Source organism: Acomys minous, assembly GCF_964271855.1.
Source record: "Acomys minous genome assembly, chromosome: 14".
Taxonomy (NCBI): Eukaryota; Metazoa; Chordata; class Mammalia; order Rodentia; family Muridae; genus Acomys; species Acomys minous.
Window position 1 is genome coordinate 62699627 of NC_140496.1, and position 19153 is coordinate 62718779.

The 19153-nt window shown below is 50.7% G+C and overlaps 1 protein-coding gene across 4 annotated transcripts in view; it reads left to right on the forward strand.

Annotated features, from left to right (window-relative positions):
• Positions 1-488: 488 nt before the first annotated feature.
• Positions 489-19153, forward strand: part of KCND3 (potassium voltage-gated channel subfamily D member 3) — a 217098-nt gene continuing 198433 nt past the window's right edge. Inside the window, exons 1-2 of one of the 4 annotated variants that reach the window (XM_084757954.1) lie at positions 489-1168; positions 8259-9436. In XM_084757954.1, coding sequence (XP_084614080.1) covers positions 8331-9436 — 1106 coding nt within the window. In that variant the 5' untranslated portion in view covers positions 489-1168; positions 8259-8330. Of the gene's footprint in view, positions 1169-7413; positions 7623-7794; positions 7844-8150; positions 9437-19153 lie in introns of those variants that run through there. The other 3 variants (XM_084757957.1, XM_084757956.1, XM_084757955.1) reach the window with 3 other exon arrangements.

The window sequence follows — 19153 nt, forward strand, 5'->3', positions numbered from 1 at the left end:
TGGAGGTAAAGGCAGTTTGCACCCCTTGGGACATTTCCAGCTTTGGCACACACAGCTGACAGTTCAGGGTCAGCCTGGAAGCTTGCACGGCGACCAGCTACACCTCACTAGGTGACCAAGGAGAGGAGTTGCTCTGCCAGTGGACAGTGAATGGAAAACAGGCATCCAATTAAGTGTACACACCCCATACACACCGTCGCTCCCTGCCACCTCTCCCTAAGTCCCCAGCCACACACGCCCCCGAAATCACGATCGCACCGCACGCCCGGCTCCTCCCCCATCCCCAAGCCAAGCTCACCTTGCCACGCTCGTCTCATGCCCACCCTCGCCGGCACGCGCGCTCACACCCGCGTCGGCACACTCCACTACCACCTCCAGGCACACCCTAGGATTCCTCCACTCTCCTGGGGAGACGGACTGGGCTCTGCCTAGTCTCCCCGCCCCCTCCCGCTGCACCCCCACTCACGCGCGCGCCCCTCTACACACACACACACACATACACACACACACACACACACACACACACACACACACACACACACACACACTCGCGCAGAGTCACTCCCCCTCGCACGCCCTCGCCCTGGGCACCCTCCCGCCTCGAGACTCCTGGGCCCTCCTCCTCTCTCCCTTTGCTGCCTGGCCGCTCAGCGCTCTCGGGCCCGGCCTGGGGCCGCTCGGCCCCGTGGGGATCGGTGGGGAGTAGAAGGCGCGCAGCTTCGCCGCCTCCCCCGGACTCTCCTCTCCGCCCCGCCCGCGCCGCGCCCCCACCGCCTCCTCAGGAGAGGGACCTCGGGAGAAGGCAGCCCGTGGCCGGCCGGGCTCCGCTCTGCTCGGCACCGGCGGCGGCGGGGGCAGGGAACGAGCGAACCGGAGCTCACGAGCCGGAGATCGGAGCGGCTAGGCGGGGAGGGGACGTGCTGCCGAACCTAGGCTGGAGCGGCAGTGGCGGCGGCAGCAGCGGGGGAAGGACGGCCCCACGGACGGACCGACGCACGAACCGACCGAGTGAGGGAGGGACGAGCGACTTCGCCGGCGAGGAGGAGCCGCCCGAGCGGTGGCTGCTAGGCGCTTCCCCGCGCTGCTGGGCGCTCTGCGCCTTGGCGGCCCCCGGCCGCAGCTTCGTCGCGCGCGCGGGGCGCGGGGCCTGGGGCTGGCTTCGGCGAAGGTAAGAGGGATGAGACCGAGCCTTCCGGAGCAAGCAAGTGCGAGGAGCGCTGCTCCCACGCCTGTTGCTCCGGCTGCCCACGCGGCACCCTCCCACTCCCGCGCCCGGGTGGGTGGGCGCTGGGGCGCCGGAAGGATTGGGGGTGGGGCCGGGCCGTAGGGGAGCAGGCAGCCGGCTTGGGGGCGTCGGTTCCCTCGGCAGTGGAGCCACCTCCGGGCACTGAGGCGCTGAGAGGTTTGGGGGTGGGGGTGTGAACCTCTGCCCTCTTGCCATTGGCCTGCTTTCCCTCGCCGGGTGCCAGAAGCAGCGCCCCAGGATCTGGCTGCTGGTGGCGGCCGTTTGCTCAGTCCCCGCTCTTTGTGAGCTGAGAAGAGAAATGGCTGAGAGTGGAAGCTTGGAGCCTTTTGGGGCGCTTCGCAAAGTTCTCCAGCCCAGTGAGCCTGTAGTGTGCCAGCCAGAGGCAGGGGTGGGGGGGATAAGGGGAGGCGGTCCAGCTGGTCCTGCCTGGCACATCTTAACACACTGTGAGCCCTAGGAAAGGACTCTTAACTATTACAAGCCGGTCCTGGAGAAGGGGTTTCAAAGACTCTTTTGCTTTACAAGGTGTTTACACTGGGGATGGGCAGAGAAGTTAACCTGGAATCAACTAAATTCCTGTACTTGCTTAGTGCTGGCATTTGATTCAGCCCAAGATGTTTTCCTTTCATCTTTGGGAGCCTTGATAAGTCAGCAACAGGCTGAGATTCCAGACTTGAAATCAAGGCAGAGAGAGGTCTCCTTGTATTTGATGGTGCCTCTGAACTTTCGCGGGGTGACAGGCACAGTGCAGTCAGTAGTCAGGTGTTACAGGGTGGTCATGCACGAATGTAGGAGATGCTTGAATCCATTGCCTTGTTTACTGTTACTCCAAGGGAGCTTGAATGTTTGATCTCGGGGAAAGGGGGCTCCTGGGCATACATTCAATGCCAAGTGTGCCTATGTTACCCCATGCGGATACATAGTGGCCCACCCAAAGGAGCTGATGTGTTTATTTTTCTGTGTCGCTTCTTAAATGCTACAAGAGGCAAGTACACAAGGGACCTCCAGAGGAAGAACGATTAACAGCTCGTTCCCTTTTGCTATTGAGAAGGCTAGGAAAAAAAAAAGAGTTTAGGGAAGCTGCTCTGGCCATCCTAGGAGTGGCACTGTGGAGAAGAGGATGTGTGAGGAGGATGTGCACGTCCCAGGCCTGTGCTGTAGGGATCTCCAGCTTGGCTTTTTTTTTTCTCATTTCATACCCCTCTACCAAAATGCCACAGACACGGGACAGACTCCCTGAGAACACGAAACAGCCCTCCAGACCAGCTTCTGGGGAGTTTGCGCTGAGGTCACTGAAGGGCAGATCTTGGTGATGTGACATTTTTGTTGCTTTGTGTCTATGCTCAGGTGAAGTGTCAAGCCTCAGGACAGGAGGTCTGCCCTTTTTCTTTCATCCTCTGCCTCCAAAATAGAAGCTGCTTAGCAGGCAGCTGACTTTTTACAGCAGGAGAAAGTGGTCTCTTTTTTTCCGGGATTTTTCTCATTTGTTATTTTTGAGTTTACTTGGGTTTCTCTCTCTCTCTCTCTCTCTCTCTCTCTCTCTCTCTCTCTCTCTCTCTCTCTCTCTCTCTCTCTCATCCCTACCTCACCCCCACAGCCAAATTTTTCCCACTGTCAAACCCTTTTGCCACAAACAAAAATAGCTTCCGAGTTTTCATTTGTAAGGCATCCACGTCCTAGTAAAAAAAAAAAAAACCTTGGTTTGGGAGGCGTGTGCTGGGCCATTGGCTGGAAATGGGGCCGCTCTGTGGTGCCTGTTGCAGGGTTCATACCCAGGCCAGCTCGGAGAGGCTCTGGCACTGTTAGGGGTGAGTGTTGCGGTAGCCCCCTCCCCCCCAGATGTCCTGTTTGAGTCAGGTCATCCCTGCAGAGTTGAGTGGCAGGCACGGCTAGAATGGATTTGGCACGGTGTCTGATGGCTTGATTGTCTCTTCTAAAGCTGGGTGTGTACGCACATGTTCATGTGCACATACATACACAGGAAGTGGCAAAAAGGTAATTGCTCTTTTCTTGGTACTTGGAGCCAGAAGGATAGGTTCTGAGTCTCTGGAGGCAGTGTGGCACTTGCATGGCCTTCTTGGACGAGATTGTCCAACATTGTTGGTACAGGGTGAGAGTTTGCCCTTTGGGACCAGAGACTTTAGGATAGATAGGGAGAGGACTGCCTTTCTCTGAGCTTTAAATTATCCATCAGAAAGCAGTTTGTGAATTACCCGTGGCCTTGGAAAAAGAAGAGTTGACGCAGAGCAGAGGATGAGGGCGTGGAGCTCAGCTTGCGAAGGCAAGAAGCTAGCAATGGGACTCCAGAATTTAAGGGCTATGCTGGAACACTGGCAGAAGGGCATCGTCCTCTCAGAGCCATGTGTCTGGTTAACAAGGTTCTCCAGGGTACTTCCTGAGTCAGTAATCTCTTAATCTTTGCCACTTGAACCCCTGCCAGGGCCCACAGTTAGGATTCATGAGTATTGGGACTTAGTCTCCCAAGGGGCAGGAGCTGGGGATTTGGGGGTGGGCTGAGGCCTAAGGCCTCTTTCCTTTCTAGGAGGGTGAGGGGTTTTTCCATGGGTAGACTAGGCCATAGATTACCTTGGTTCCCAATTGATGTGGTTTGTGTGCCCTGTTCTGGGCACCAGCCTCATCAGGAATTCCCAGAACTCTCTCTGCTGAGACGAGGCTCAGGCTAATTGCATCCCCACAGCAAACCAACCCAGATGCTCTACTTCCTGCTCTGCATGGGCAGCGTCTGCAAGACAAGGCCGGCTCAGAGAGACAGGGGCTGTAGACTCTGTGCCCTGCATCCAGGAGAATCATTTGAACCAATGGGTCCTCCGTCACTTTCTTTTCTAGCTCTTTTGTTACACAGATGAGGATTCTGCAACACAGTAAGTTAACAGTGGCTTGCTTCCAGGAGTTAAGGGTAGTTCTAACACAGACTGAAGGGTCCTCGGAGCATGCAGGCCTGGCTGCCTGCTTCTCCTATGGGAGCATCCGGATCAGGATGCACCTCATTCAAGAAAGCCATTTGACAGTGAGCGAGACAGTGGTCAGTGTTGAAAACTATCCTAGCCTACATACATTAACTTAGCCACTTTGAAGGAAATGTTGGAGGTTGTGGCTTTTGTTTTTCCTGTCACCAATAGGCAGAGATGTCATAGGATGATTTGTAGGAAATAAATTTTGTGTGATATGCAAGCGTGCCATAGACAGTGCCCAGAGCTCTGTTAGTGCTCAGGAACATGACCTAAGTCAGAAGCTCATATTTGTTTCCCAGACCCTCACCCCTTGGAAACCTAACTAAGTATAGGCTGAGGGACAGGAACATCGGGACCAGAGAAAACATAGTTTGTTGTAAGGGCGAATGCCTCAAAGGCAACTACGCCATGCAGGAAGTGTTTCTGAATCTTCTCTCGGTGGTGTGTGGATTGCCTGCTGTCATGGATGAATGACCTCCTCTCTCCTCCGTTCTTCAGTTGCTATAATCAAGAGCTCATCAGGCCCATGCTGTTTTTCTATCCTCTGAGCAGTGACACCTATAGGAAACGTCATTGCCATTCTTATCTTCTGTAAGACGAGAGGAAGAGAGGGACTTATGAAAATTCCCCTTTAGGGGAGGACATCCTATTGGGACTCTAGGTGAGAGAAGCAAGGGAGAAGGGGGAAATAGAAGGATCCAGAGGGTCCTAGAAACCTACAAGAAGGACATTATGATGGGTGGATTTGGGCCCAGGGTTTCTGCTTAAACTATGGCACCAGCCAAGGACAATATGTGCAGTAAACATCGAACACCAAACTAGATCTAGCCAATGGACAGGACAGTCTCCACAGCTGAGTAGAGAGTGGAGAGTGGGGACTGACTTTCATACAAACTCGGATGCACCATATTTGACCACGTGCCCTGGATGGGGAGGCCTGGTAGCCCTCAGAGGAAGGATAGCAGGCTACCAAGAAGAGTCTTGATACCCTATGAGCATATACAGGAGGAGGAGGTCCCCCTCAGTCACAGTTGTAGGGGAGGGGAGTAAGGGGAAAAATGGGAGGGAGGGAGGAATGGGAGGATACAAGGAATGGGATAACAATTGAGATGTAATATGAATGAATTAATAAAAATTGATATTAAAAAAAAGAAAATTCCCCCTTAGCATTTGGGTGGGGAAACTGAGGCAGAGATCGACTCCTTGACCACACTTAACAGAGACAACAGAGAATCTGCAGACACTCAGTTCTGGGGATTTTGGTTCAACTCTGTCTCCCAAGTTAGAGATAACAGGCATCTTTGACAAGCCCAGGAGACACAGAAGCAAGGCACAGAGTTGAACCCATAGCGTGCAATCAGCAGCACCCATAAAGCAGCGTTGCTGTCTCCAGCACCTACTCAAGCATCACACGCATGATTGTGCTTGCTGGGCTGGATGGAAGGCTGAGATTGCATGGCCTTTGTCCTAAAAGATCTTTGTGGGGCCTGAGGAGTGTCCTGCCTAGAATCTTGACTCCCAGTGCACTCTGACTACTTACTAATCATTCAGAAAAGCTCGACGATTCCTTATCTTTAATTTTCTTCATGTGCAAGATAAGTGGTGCCTCCTCCAGATTTTTTTTTTTGGTAGATTGATGGAAACAATCCATGAGTGCATAAGGTACTGGCTGAACCTGCTGGGGTCTGCTCTCAGTAATCCATTCAAGGTCAACCCCTTGTCCTGTGCTTCATGGTTATTAGGATGCTTGGTACCCATAGGCCGTAGATTGTGTTTTCCATGAAATAATGGACATGATAGATTCCTCTGCCCGGGATCGCTGTGAAGATTAAATGAGATAGCCACGGGAGACAGTGCAATACCTTGCGTAGAGTATCTGCACATTTATTACTGTTAATGTCATTACTGCTAGTGACGGGGATGCAAAGCACCTGTAATCCAAGCTTGGCATGGCTGGTGCTAGAGCAGAGAGGCAGAGTGGAGAGCCTAGAGGAAGGAGAGGCTGGGGGAGAAGAGAAAGCATCACCAAAGGGAGAACAGGTAGTATTTTAATGAGTAAGGTGAGAGGAAGAACCGAGGGATATACCGCAGAGAGACAGCTATCCAGGGTTTGTTTGTGAGCCAGCGTCTGCTCTTGTTGTTGGAGGCTAGGCGGGTACCTGGGCTGGCTGGCGGGTATGTTAGGCTGGGTCCCTTTATGAGGATGCTGGAATGCCAGGCCGTGGAGTTGGCTTTGTTTCGTAGGCTACAGAGTAAAGCACTCTGAGTAAAGAGAATTTCAAGGTAATGGAGGGATCTGCAGGTGGGGAGGAGAGTGGGACGAGGATGCCAGGGGGAAGGAGGGTCGAGGGAATCCAGTCTTTCATGGAGCTTCGTGACTTGGCATTCCCCTCGGAACAGAGTCTGAACACGGCAGTCAGGGTGAGTGGCCTAGGATGAGGGATGCTCTGGGCAGAAGGTGGAGAGCAGCATTCTGGATGGAGATAGCTTAAAGTCTCTCTGTTTCAGATGCATCCAGGTAGAAATGTCCACTGGCATCTCAGGACCAAAAGAATTGGAAGAGCTGGGAGTTAGGAAGCAGGTGAAGTGGAGTGCGTGGAGAGAAAGGGCAGAGCTCACCACAGGTCTCTGTGGAATTAAAAACAAACAAACAAACCACTGAACAGCACAACCAAACCCACAAACAACACGGCCAACTCCAAAAGTCACCTCTGCCTCCTTAACTTCAATGCAGAAATAAACCAAGTGAGGCTCTCTAGAAGCCAAATAACTCTTGAGTTAGGATTTGGCTCTGAGCTGTGTGATCAGTTTAGGATTAGTGGAGTTGAGCGTGCCAACCCCAAACAATTTCCCGTCACTGTTACGTGTGTTTCTGTGTCACCACATGTCTTCCCACAGATGGTATACATTTGGGGATTGCAGAGTCATTCCACTATCATCTTTTAAAAAGCCAGATCTGGGAAGGTAAATCTGTTTCCCGAAGCCAAATATAGTTCACTGTGCCGTTATTCCCTCCCATCCAGGCAGGTGACGGGGAGACGTGGTGCAGAGAGCTGGGAGTGGAGGGACAAGGGTGCCCAGGCCTGAAGAAGTCTCACAGGGTGCGGGAGAGGACAGGTGAGGGAGCCCGGCACAGGAAGAAGCATTGTTATATAATGGGAGGGAACTCTAGGTTCCAGGCAGATGGAACTAGGAGGCAGTGAGCACGGCGTAGCTTCCTTTGGGGAGGGACAGGGACAGTATGTGGAAGGAAGGTGGACTGGACTGAGAACCCAAGAATCCCTTCGTTGGGCGGGAGAGAGGCCCTGTACAACCTCACAGTCTTTCTCTTGTTGGTCCGTCATGCTGCTGAAGGTTGCCATCAGGTTGCTAGGGCAAGGACCCAGGCCAAGCATCCCCGAAGAGTAAGTACAACTTTGCCATGGAGAGCCTTCCCTATGGGAGTTAGGGGTAGAATCTTACGGGGGCTCTGGGCTCACTTGGGTCACGTGCCTTCACCGAATCTTCCAAACCCAGCCCCAGTCTCCTTCCCACGGTGGGGGGGCTGGGGGGGGGGAGAGGAGTAGAGAAAGATGTGTTTGCTTGATCGCCTTCATTGGAACCCCGTTCCTGATTACCCTGGTGGGTGAAGAGTGAAATAAAAATTAGCATGTTTATCCCACTTTTAAATTCGTTTAATGAGAACTCATTTACCCTCTCCCAATTTAAATTCGTGATAACGCCATAACCTTTCAGAGCTCATTATTACCCATCATCCCAGATCTGCCTGGTAGAGGCTTTCCTTCCCAAGTGCTCCTGGGCCCCTCCAGGAATTTGCCACTTTGTGTCAGGCAGTCTGCGACATCCTCTGAACCGGCCCTTTGCACAGCCCCTCGTGCATCACCACTGGGGTCCTCACTTTTGGTGCTTTCAGTTATTAACGTGCCTTGGAGGCTTACTGTGTCACTCAGCAATGACTCTCTCGGCCTTGTTCCATTCTTTAAAAAAAAAAAAAATCAAAATGGACTCAGGTCTTTTCTCTGCTCTCTCCTATCCTCCAGGGGTCACTGATCTAACTCCAAACTGTCGTGCACAGTGTCCCAGCAGCTACCAGCCCAAAAGCTGGAGTCACCATGGCGGCAGGAGTTGCAGCCTGGCTGCCTTTTGCCCGGGCTGCGGCCATTGGATGGATGCCGGTGGCCAACTGCCCCATGCCCCTCGCTCCGGCTGACAAGAACAAGCGACAAGATGAGCTGATCGTCCTCAACGTGAGCGGGCGACGGTTCCAGACCTGGAGGACCACTCTGGAGCGCTATCCCGACACCCTGCTGGGCAGCACAGAGAAGGAGTTCTTCTTCAACGAGGACACCAAGGAGTACTTCTTTGACCGCGACCCGGAAGTGTTCCGTTGCGTGCTCAACTTCTACCGCACCGGGAAGCTGCACTACCCACGCTACGAGTGCATCTCTGCCTACGATGATGAGCTGGCCTTCTATGGGATCCTCCCCGAGATCATCGGAGACTGCTGCTACGAGGAGTATAAAGACCGCAAGCGGGAGAATGCTGAGCGGCTCATGGATGACAATGACTCTGAGAACAACCAGGAGTCCATGCCCTCGCTCAGCTTCCGCCAGACCATGTGGCGGGCCTTCGAGAACCCACACACCAGCACCCTGGCACTGGTCTTCTACTACGTGACTGGCTTCTTCATTGCCGTCTCGGTCATCACCAACGTGGTGGAGACGGTGCCCTGCGGCACGGTGCCCGGGAACAAGGAGCTGCCGTGTGGAGAGCGCTACTCGGTAGCTTTCTTCTGCCTGGACACCGCCTGTGTGATGATCTTCACTGTGGAGTACCTCCTCCGGCTTTTTGCAGCGCCCAGCAGGTACCGCTTCATCCGCAGTGTGATGAGCATCATCGACGTCGTGGCCATCATGCCGTATTACATCGGCCTGGTCATGACCAACAATGAGGATGTGTCCGGGGCATTTGTAACACTCCGGGTCTTCCGAGTCTTCAGGATCTTCAAGTTTTCCCGACACTCCCAGGGCCTCCGGATCCTGGGCTACACCCTGAAGAGCTGTGCCTCAGAACTGGGCTTCCTCCTCTTCTCACTCACCATGGCCATCATCATATTTGCCACTGTGATGTTTTATGCTGAGAAGGGCTCCTCTGCCAGCAAGTTCACAAGCATCCCTGCATCTTTCTGGTACACCATCGTCACCATGACTACGTTGGGGTAAGTCAGTGCCACTGGCCTAGGTAGGGTGAAGCTGGGTTGACTGATGATGAAGTTTTCGATGGTGTGTCGGCGTTGAGGAGAGTCGGTTTGGAGATAAAAGCCCTCTAGCCAAGTCATGGGGGCCAGAGATGTGGAATAGTCAAAAAAAAATGGATGAGTGGTTTGTTTGTGGATGGTGACTTGCTCCGAGCAATTAAGTCACCATTTCTGTCCTCGACAAGCAGTTCCACGTGTGTGATAGCAGGGTGGAGTGCCTCTAAGGACTATGAAAAAGAGGAAGACAGAGCAGTGGGTGGTGGGGCAGAAGGCCATGAGAAGTTGAGTGAATGGTGTACAATCTGTACAGGCAGATTTCCTTCACTGGTCCTTCCTGGCCTTCTCCTTTGCAGGATATTTGCAAGCTGCTTTCTTGTTTGCCACATTTTTCTTTCTTTCTTTCTTTCTTTCTTTTTTTTTTTTTTTTTTTTTTTTTTTTTTTTTTGCTGCCACAGACACTCACAGGTTCGGTATCTCTGATTAGAATTTTCTCTCAGTGACAATGATTCTAGGTTTTCTGCAAAGCAAGGTACTGGTTTCTTTTTCTCTCACTAAAGGAGGGACAGTCTTGTTTTATCAGCCGGAGTCAGAGATGGAATGGCTCAGCCTGCCTGTGTGTCTGTGAAATAGTCGCAGTGGGTCATGTGGTCAGACAAGCAGCAATATCGTCAGAGGAAGAGCCAGGCACTCTGGGAAGTCTCAGGTGACTTTGTTTTCCAGATCTCTGAGTTCCACACTCCACTGAGGTCACAAGAATACACTTATGATGCAGGGGCATGAAGCTTTCCACCAAAGGAAGGGGGCCCAGGAAGGAGGTTAAAATCTTCACCCGAACAGGATTAGAGCAAATACACGCAGTTTTATGGAGACGTAGATTTCAGAGGGGTTTCTGCCTCAGCCGTTGGAAGCCATGAGACTAATGAAAAATCTCTCCACAATTCATGTGCTGGGTCTAGATTTGCTTAGACAAGGAAGCGTTATATTGCTGATGGAGAATTCATGGAGCTTTTTATTTGGTCTTTGACAATTCTGTTGGTGGACTCCTGGTGATTCAATTTTTTTTTCCTGGCTGAACCCCCGTTGAGGTGGTATAGGTTTTTCCATAGTGCTGTGCGTGTTTATTGGGAATGACTGAGCAGGTGATTGGACCTTTTAAAGTGATTACATTTGTCATTCTGCCGCAAGGGAGGAGCAGGGAGGAGAGCAAGGGATGTCACCATTCATTTGTGAAGGCCACATTTGAGCCAGGCATCCCCTTTCCTCTGTCTGTCTAAAGAAAGCTACACAGCCAAGCCATTCTTCCCAACACCACACACACACACACACACACACACACACACACACACACACACACACACACACTTTCAAATAGCTACTCACCAGAGTGAGTAAGGATGTTTAACTCGGGTACTTTATCTTTCTTGGATCAAATGGCAGGTGTAACCTTTGGGATAAAGTGACCTGGGCACTTGGCTTCATATTTGTCCCTTCTACGCTGACCCTGGCCATTCTTTCACCTTCCTAAAGAAACCCAGGTACCCATCCCAACCCTCACGCATGCCCCTGATGTGGTCCTTACTCCCCAGCGTCCTGAGTTGCCTCTTGATGAGATTCATGACACTAAAGGGAAGAACTTGTACTGGGAAACGTCAAGGCAGATTGATGGGTGTCAGAGTTAAAATGGGATCAACTGAAGGAGATCAACAGGGACATCACTGGCCACTTGCCCATTACTTCTTATTATTAGTCTAATAGCATCTGGGTGTCTACTGCGTGTCAGCAGTGTGCTGAGCACTTGGCATATATTATATTTAAGTCCTCTCAGCCGCCCTGCAAGGGAGGAAAAGTTCTGTACTCTTTTAAAATACAGAAGGCCGGGCCTGGAAAGGCTCAGTGACCTTCCCAGAGTCGCGGAGCTGGTTGTCAGATGCCAGTCTGGGAGCCCTTGCTGCCCTTTCTCCTTTCACTGTGTCCCACTCTTCCCTCTCCATTGTGGCCTCTAGTAGAAGTCAGACGCTTGGCCTTAGTACTTTTAGATGGCCTCAGGATGCGATATTCTAGGCTAGTCTCATCGCTACTCTAGAAAGCATCAGCTTGGTGAATAGTATATGCCAGGCACTGTCCTGGGCACATAGAGACTCTGCACATCACACATGTCCAACTAGACAGGCCGGAAGACAGCACTAGGGATCAGTGGCTGCTCTCATAGCTAAACTTGGGATTCTACTGCTATTTTTGCTGTGGGGGTAACGGTTGGTTTCTTTCAGTGTTCATCTGTAGAGGCAAGTCCAGCATCAGGGGGTGGACAGTATTGGCCTCACATATAGTTTCTTGAGGGTGGCGTGAAGAGCAGGTAGGCTGCAGGAGAAGGCGTGTGAGAAGGAAAAGAATCTGCCTGCACTGGGGACAGGTGTGGCTCCCCTGCAGGTCCTGGGCTTTCTCCCTCCACGCCCTCCATGAACACGTGTGTTTGTCTGCCCCCAGGGCCCCCCATACATACATTGGAATGTCTAGATTCTGAGAGAAGAAGCAACTGAGCTGGAAAAGAAACGTTTCGTCCTTCATTTCAGACAACTTAACACTTTTCTTCCGTCCACCCTGTCTGATTGTAGCTTGGTGCTAGATGAAGCTACTTTGACTTTGACCTGAGCTGGCAGTTGGCACCATTACCAGGCTCGTCTGTGTGGCTCTATGTAGGAGGTGCTTGGCAAAATGCTTTTGAATGGAGGGATCAGTGTAGATGGGGCACCTTCCCCAGAGGGCTGGCCTGATATTGTTCTCAGTGCCTGTCCTTTCTTGAGGGTAAATTTAAGATGTGAGCCTGCAGCCCTGCAGCTCTAGATGCTGCCTCTTCCAGGAGACAGGAAAGCAGACCATACTCGGTGACTGATCTGTCCACTGAGATGCTCTACGGGACCACACGGATCTTCTTGCCTTTACTAGGGGACTGTCTGGCTTAACTCTGGGAAGCTTTCCTTCTCTCCTGGCTGGTGTCTGCCCAAACCACAGTCACTGGCTAGTTTTATCTCGGCTCAACCATTGAAGGAAGTTCATCTTTCCCTTCATCTATATTGAATTTGAGCCCCGTGTGATGAGGAATTATGAAGTACCAACTCTGCTTTGGTCCAGTTGCTTCCAACAGCTCCCAGCACACACCTACCATGTCTGTGGTCCCTCCCTGACCTACTCCTTCCTTCCCGAACTCCCATTTCTAATCAAGAATGCTGCCTTCAGCCCCTTCTCAGAGCAGTGCTAGCCAACATGCTGACAACCAGTGTAGGTGAAGATGCTCACCAGGCTCCGGTAGCCATCCCTGCCTGCTTTCCTACTGCTACCTTGCTCGTGTGTCAGTAGATGTCCTCCAGGGAGGGCTCTCCTGAAGCCAATTATCACCATTTATTTAATATTTCAAAATACTTTAAGCACACAAGAACAACTGACAGTCCAAATTATCACCCAGGCTTGAAGATGTGATTTCTTGTCAGGCTCCTGTGCCGACAGGAGAGACCCCTGAGCTGTGCCCAGGCTTCCCTTGTGCTCCCTTGGCAGTTGAGCTCCCAAATGTACCATTCAAGGATTAATTTCCGTGTTCATAATTGATGCTATAAATAAAACAAATCCCCAATTATCTCAGTTAACAGAGGAAAGGGATAACGTGGAACTCCCAATATTAAATAAGACCAACATAACTAGTCTGAGAACGTATTCTATGCGGTGAGTTTTGTCAAAGTGAATTTCCCTTTTTTTTTTTTTTTTTTTTTTTTTTTAATTTTTGCTTGGCTTTGCTTAGCATTGTGGCTGACCTAGACTGGCTGAGCAAGTCGTTGGGGCAGCTCAGGTGAGGAGATGGTGATGCCAGAAGTGGGGAGCCTTTGGATGTGTGTGTATATACAAGAGCCAGTGTGGTGGTGAGGGGTCAGCTTCAGGCCTGGGTGGGCTGGAATGCTCCTGAACATCTGAAGGAGAGTGAGTTGGGCCTGAGAAAGGTGGAGGATGGGATGGAGCAGCCTCCTCCCCTTACATGGTGGCTCGCTGCCACTGTTGACTCAGTTACATAATTGTCATCGGCAACCTATCTGTCACCCTGTGCTCTGAGATGAGAGCATTTTTGACAGTGTCCAAAAATCACTTTAACAAAAGCAGAATCGATTAAAAAAAAAAAAAAGCTTCTTCCAAGCATGAAGCAGTCTCCAGGTGATTTGCATTTCTCTTTAAAACCTAACCCTGGAGGGAGCCTGCCTGGGGTTTCAGGAGGCAGGAGGACTCAGGCTGGAAGTAGAGAGGGGGACACTGAAGGTTGGGGTTCTCCACCATCAAGCTTGGTACGGAGCTTATCTGAGATGTGCTTTTACTAACTCTTCGGTTTCAATAGTCTGTCTGTACTTGTACAGGGATCACCAATACCTCAGTCTAAATACTGGCTGTTATCTCGTGTCATCCGTGTCGGGTGGACCCCTGCCAAAGGCTTGCTCCATATTACTCTTCCTGAAAATGAGTGGCCTTCGGGTCCTTGCTGGCATTTCTTAACTGCTAGTTCCCTGGTACCGAAATTCCCAAAAGAGGGTGCCGGCTTACATCTCAACAAGGAGTCTTTGACTCCATCGATATCTATGAACACTGTGCACCAGAGAACATTGCCGACTCTGAGCATACACAGACACTGTCGTTGCATTCCAGCCCAACGTGTACTTGCAAGATGCACCCAACACAGTGCATTTTCCTTTCTCAGAACATGAACGCTCATCTCGCAGACGTAAACCTCCACTGTCTTCTCCTAGAAGTCTTCCTGGCCTTCAGAGATCTGGGGGGATCCTCTTAGCTTGCAACACGGCCCTCGTATTTTATCCTGCCACTGCCATATCTTATTGCCTTTGCTTGTGAAGTCTTCAGGTGTGTATCTTCAAAGACCACATGGCTTGACAGTGTTGTGGGCCTCGGCCCCTGTTAGTTTAACTAAACCTTGGCTTCCTCAGTTTCAATTTCCCCATTCAAAAGTCATTTCTAGCCATGTGAGAAACAAAACCAGGCCTCTCTAGATATCATCCATGTAGGATGTCATGCCGTGTAGGATGTTCGTGGGCAGAACAGACTGGCGAGGACATACACTGTATGGCGCTTCAGCCTTAGGAGGGCTGGGACTTCTTGCGAGGGATGTTTGCTCTGAGCCCTTGCATAGCATTTGGACCATGATCATCTTGCGACATTTCCAGGGCCAGGCAGGAGCGTAAAAAGAACCGTAGGTAAGTTCCTACCCATCATGCCTCTCTTCAGTCAGCTATTTATTCTAGGCACTGGAATTCAGCAGTTAAGACACCATCCCAGGAAGCTTGCACTCTAGAAAGGACAATTCAGTAAATCGATAAGCAAATGAATACGCACGGAAGGAAACGTAGAGGAGTAAAGCACACCATGACACATAGGAAGTGCGGTCTGTATGTATCCTCTAGCAGCTAAGGTCCCCCGGAAACAGATCAGAGGCTTAAGACTCTGCGGGGACTTCCTGTTCAGAGCCACGGCACCATGGTGGTCACAGGGGCATGCTTGGGTTGATTCTTCCCACTAACTTTCTCATCTCCTGCCACCTTCCTACAGAAATCCCATTAGGAATCTCCTTGCTATTCCAAGAATATCACAAGGATCCTCCGACCTGATGAGTTTTGCGTGCATTATTCCCGCTCTTCTCCATGCCACCCATATTCCTTCAGGTCTCTGCTCAGCATCCGAGAGGCCCTTCTCGATCCTTCTCACGGCAGCAATCCACGAGATGGTGGTGGCATCATGGGTGAGAGTAATAGAGACTGGGGGACAGAGAGACCCGTGTGTATTTAGCGATGGAGGGCACTAGTTCAGTGCCTGCTGCGCAAGCATCAGGACTTGAGATCAGGTCCCCAGCACCTACTGAACAATTAAAGGTGGAGGGGACAGGCACTTGCGGTTGGTCTCTGGCTTCTACACACACGTGTGTTGGAGAATATCTACTTGTATGAATTAACAAGTAGACACACACACACACACACACACACACACACACACACACACACACATTAAAAGTAGAAGGAAAGAAAAGCTTTCTTGTGAAGTATTCACTAGTCCTTTTCCCATTCAGCCAGCTGAAAAGTTCATGGCCGGGGATTAGCCATGAAGACCTCCCACACCCTTGGGAGAAACATTTGGCAAGAAAAGGCTTGTAGGGTGACTCCAAACACTAGGGCAGCTAAGACATCAGCAGGGAACCAGCAAGCCTAAAGGACCATGGTACGGCCACCTCTGAGAGAAAGGGGCGGCAAGGCTGGAACTTTCTCTTTTTCCTCCCCAGCCAATAGCTACTGAGCTTGTGATTGCCTGGCATGTTCTTACCATGAGGTAAGCTGGCATGAGGGGCCAGCCTTGGCTCTGACACAGAGGCTGCTCTGAAAGTGTGCTGTCTACTTAAAGATGGGGTGGACCCAGGGCTTTCTGTGCTACAGAAAAGGTTAACACGCATGGGTGGCTCTTGAATGGCTCGCGTGCCTCACCCACGCGATGCCTTTGCTTTGTGATAGGGCAGTTCGGATCGCTGCGGTGTTTGGAAGAGGATTTCCAGGCCGGTATTCCTTTCACAGCTCTCTTCCAGAATGCCTGGAAATCAATCTCAACCTCTCTCTGCTCAGCTTTGTTTGTGCTTCTCTCTTTAAACACACCAGTAAACACAAACAGGATTCTTCCCGCAGAACCACAATTATTCTGCCTCGAAATACTGTAAACAGAAAAACAGAGCCCCCCCCCCCCTCCTCAGCCAGGGAAGAACTTGCCTACTGCTTGAATCAGTTCAGGTCTTTCCCCCAGGAAGGAGTGCTTGTCCTAGGCCCTGCAAAGCTCCAGACCTGGCTCCACAAGGACAGGGGTGGGGTCGGGGGTGGTAGAGGTGGGGGTAGGGGATTGGGGGGGAGTAGGTGGGGGGGGGCTGGGCGTTCTGAGCCAAAGGCTGGAGCAGAGTGACTTCCCCCACCCCTGGGCACATGAGCCTGCCTACATGCAGCCAGCCACTTCTGAGAAGCCGACACTGGAGAACTCATTCATAAAGATCCTTCTTTTCTGTGTTTGGTAATGTTCAAGTCAGCCGCTCTCTTCTGGCAGGTAGGAAGTCAGCCCTCAGAAATCGCCTTTGCATCTCAGACCAACTTCTAAGAAAGATGCGTTTGTTTTGAGAAAGGAGTCACTCCCATGTCTGGCAGCATCCACTCGGCAGGCTCTACCACGTTGAGCTGGTTTCTTATTTGTCTGCCCATCCTGCTCTCCTCAGGATGACACACCAGCCCCATTCAAATGATAGGTGTGCGGGAAGGTGAGAGAGCCCAGCCTCGGCTGACCATGCCTGGGTGGCAGAAGATGATATTTGGCTCGTGTGATCATATTCTGGGTGCCAGGACTCGAATGAGTGTCATTAAACTGAATCAGAAAAATCGTTTTAATATAAGTGCCACCTCACACAAGCTAGTTGACGGAGAGATGGATGAGGCTGGCAACGCCTCCTTTGTAACACGATGCTATAAAATCCCATCACCTTCATTATTTCCCACCAAGCCAACACATCATAATGCCCACGAGTGGCAGAACAGCTTGAATTTAATATACAGAAAGTCCAATCAAACAATAAATGGATGGAACTATATAAAGAAACCATTTTTCTGGGAGGCTGGCTCCATTCTCTGGGATTCAGTTGCCTGACACATGAAATGCGCATCAATTTTCACCATCTAATGCAGCTGCCGAATCGCCACATGCGATATTTGTTTGCTTCAGAAATGGCAAAGGGAACCTTTCGCTCAGACATTAACTGGCTATCAATGCAAAATTGCAAATCTCATTTTCTTTGATTCGCATCCAGTGGCTCCCAGTGGCGCAGCAAGGTACCTTGCAATGCTAGCCAAAGTGGAAGCATGGCCCTCCCTCTATCCGGGACCTTATCACTCTCAGTAGCACTTCATCATCTTCTTTGAATAACTAAGTAGCCACTAGGGTGAGCATTGTAAAGGGCTGAGTCTTTATTCTCAGCAGTCTTTGTAGAGCAATGGCCATATCTTGTGTGCTACCACACTCTGAATTACTGTGACATTGTGAAGGTCCATAGTCATTCCTTTGATGTTGTAGGCAGCAGATGTCTCCTTGTAGCTTGGGCTCCTCCCACCAGCATAGCTCCACACATTGCCTCCCACCCCTATTTCCCAGCCAGTTATGGTGAGATTATAAACACAAATATCAATAGAGCAAACAGAAGAAAAGAAAACTAGGTGCTCAAAAATCATACAATACTGTCAAAGGCTGATAGGAAAGATGTGTTTTTCTTCCTTTGGGTATGGGATCCTTTTCAAAGTTATTTTTCCAATGACATGAGTAGCAGAGAGCTAACCATAATTATATATAGGCTTATAGACTCTAAGAAGCACCATTAGTTTAATTTTATTTCTCTCTGGATATGTGTACATTAGCAGTGAGGAAGCTTAGGAGAATTAAACTAACCAATATCAAAACCATAGATAATATACATCTCATTTGCTTCAATAAGTATTATTGAATAGCCTATTTGCAAGGTAAAGTATAAGACGATGTTGGAGATACAAAAATAAATAAGAAGGCTGAATATATAGCCCAGAGGTACAGTGCTTGCCTGGTATGTTCAAGGCCCATGGTTCAATCCCCAGTACTGCCACAATGCATGAGATGGGGGAAATTCAGAGGTAGGGGAAGGAGGAGGAGGAGGAAGAGGAGGAGAGGGAGATCTTGAGAAGCTTATGGCACAGCAGAGGATATAATTTTGTTCACAAACACGCACAAAAAGAAAGGGTCATGTTCCAACAAAGATCGAGAGTTTGTATTGCAGACTAAGTAGCTAATATTTGCTGATGAATGATTGGCCTCACCGAAGAGGTAACATTTTAGCCAGAGCAACAACAGCAAGAAGGATTTTAATAAGTGGGAATGGGAAATCTAAGCAAATCACGAAAGGGCATGATGCTGGGGACGCTTAACTGCTGTTTACTGGTGTGTAAGACATGAAAGCGGGGAAACGGTTTATAGTAAGTAGGAGGGCAAGGATCTCATTTGGTAGGCATTAGGCGCCACAAAAGGTGTTCTGAGTGCATGCATGAGGTAGATTCACCTGGCAGCTGGCTCCGGGGTAAATGTTAGAAGAACTCTCAGATTCAAGATGGTCATCTATGGACTAACCAGGTAACAACAGGTAAAGAAGGCCTGACCTGAGGTAGGGCCTGACCTGAGGTAGGGCCTGACCTGAGGTAGGGCCTGACCTGAGGTAGGGCCTGACCTGAGGTAGGGCCTGACCTGAGGTAGGCCTGACCTGAGGTAGGGCCTGACCTGAGGTAGGGCCTGACCTGAGGTAGAGCCTGACCTGAGGTAGGGCCTGACCTGAGGTAGAGCCTGACCTGAGGTAGGGCCTGACCTGAGGTAGGCCTGACCTGAGGTAGGGCCTGACCTGAGGTAGGCCTGACCTGAGGTAACTACCTCAGAACAAGAGAGGCCTTGAACAGAAACATAGCCAAGAGGAGTCTGAGGGAACTTTGGAACATAAGAAAGCCTAACGAGAGTACAAAGCTGCAGAAATCAGAGAAGGAACAGGCTGGTGGGGAGCTCGGGAGAGAAGGACCATGGCCTTGACTTTGCATTGGTAAAGTCACCCCA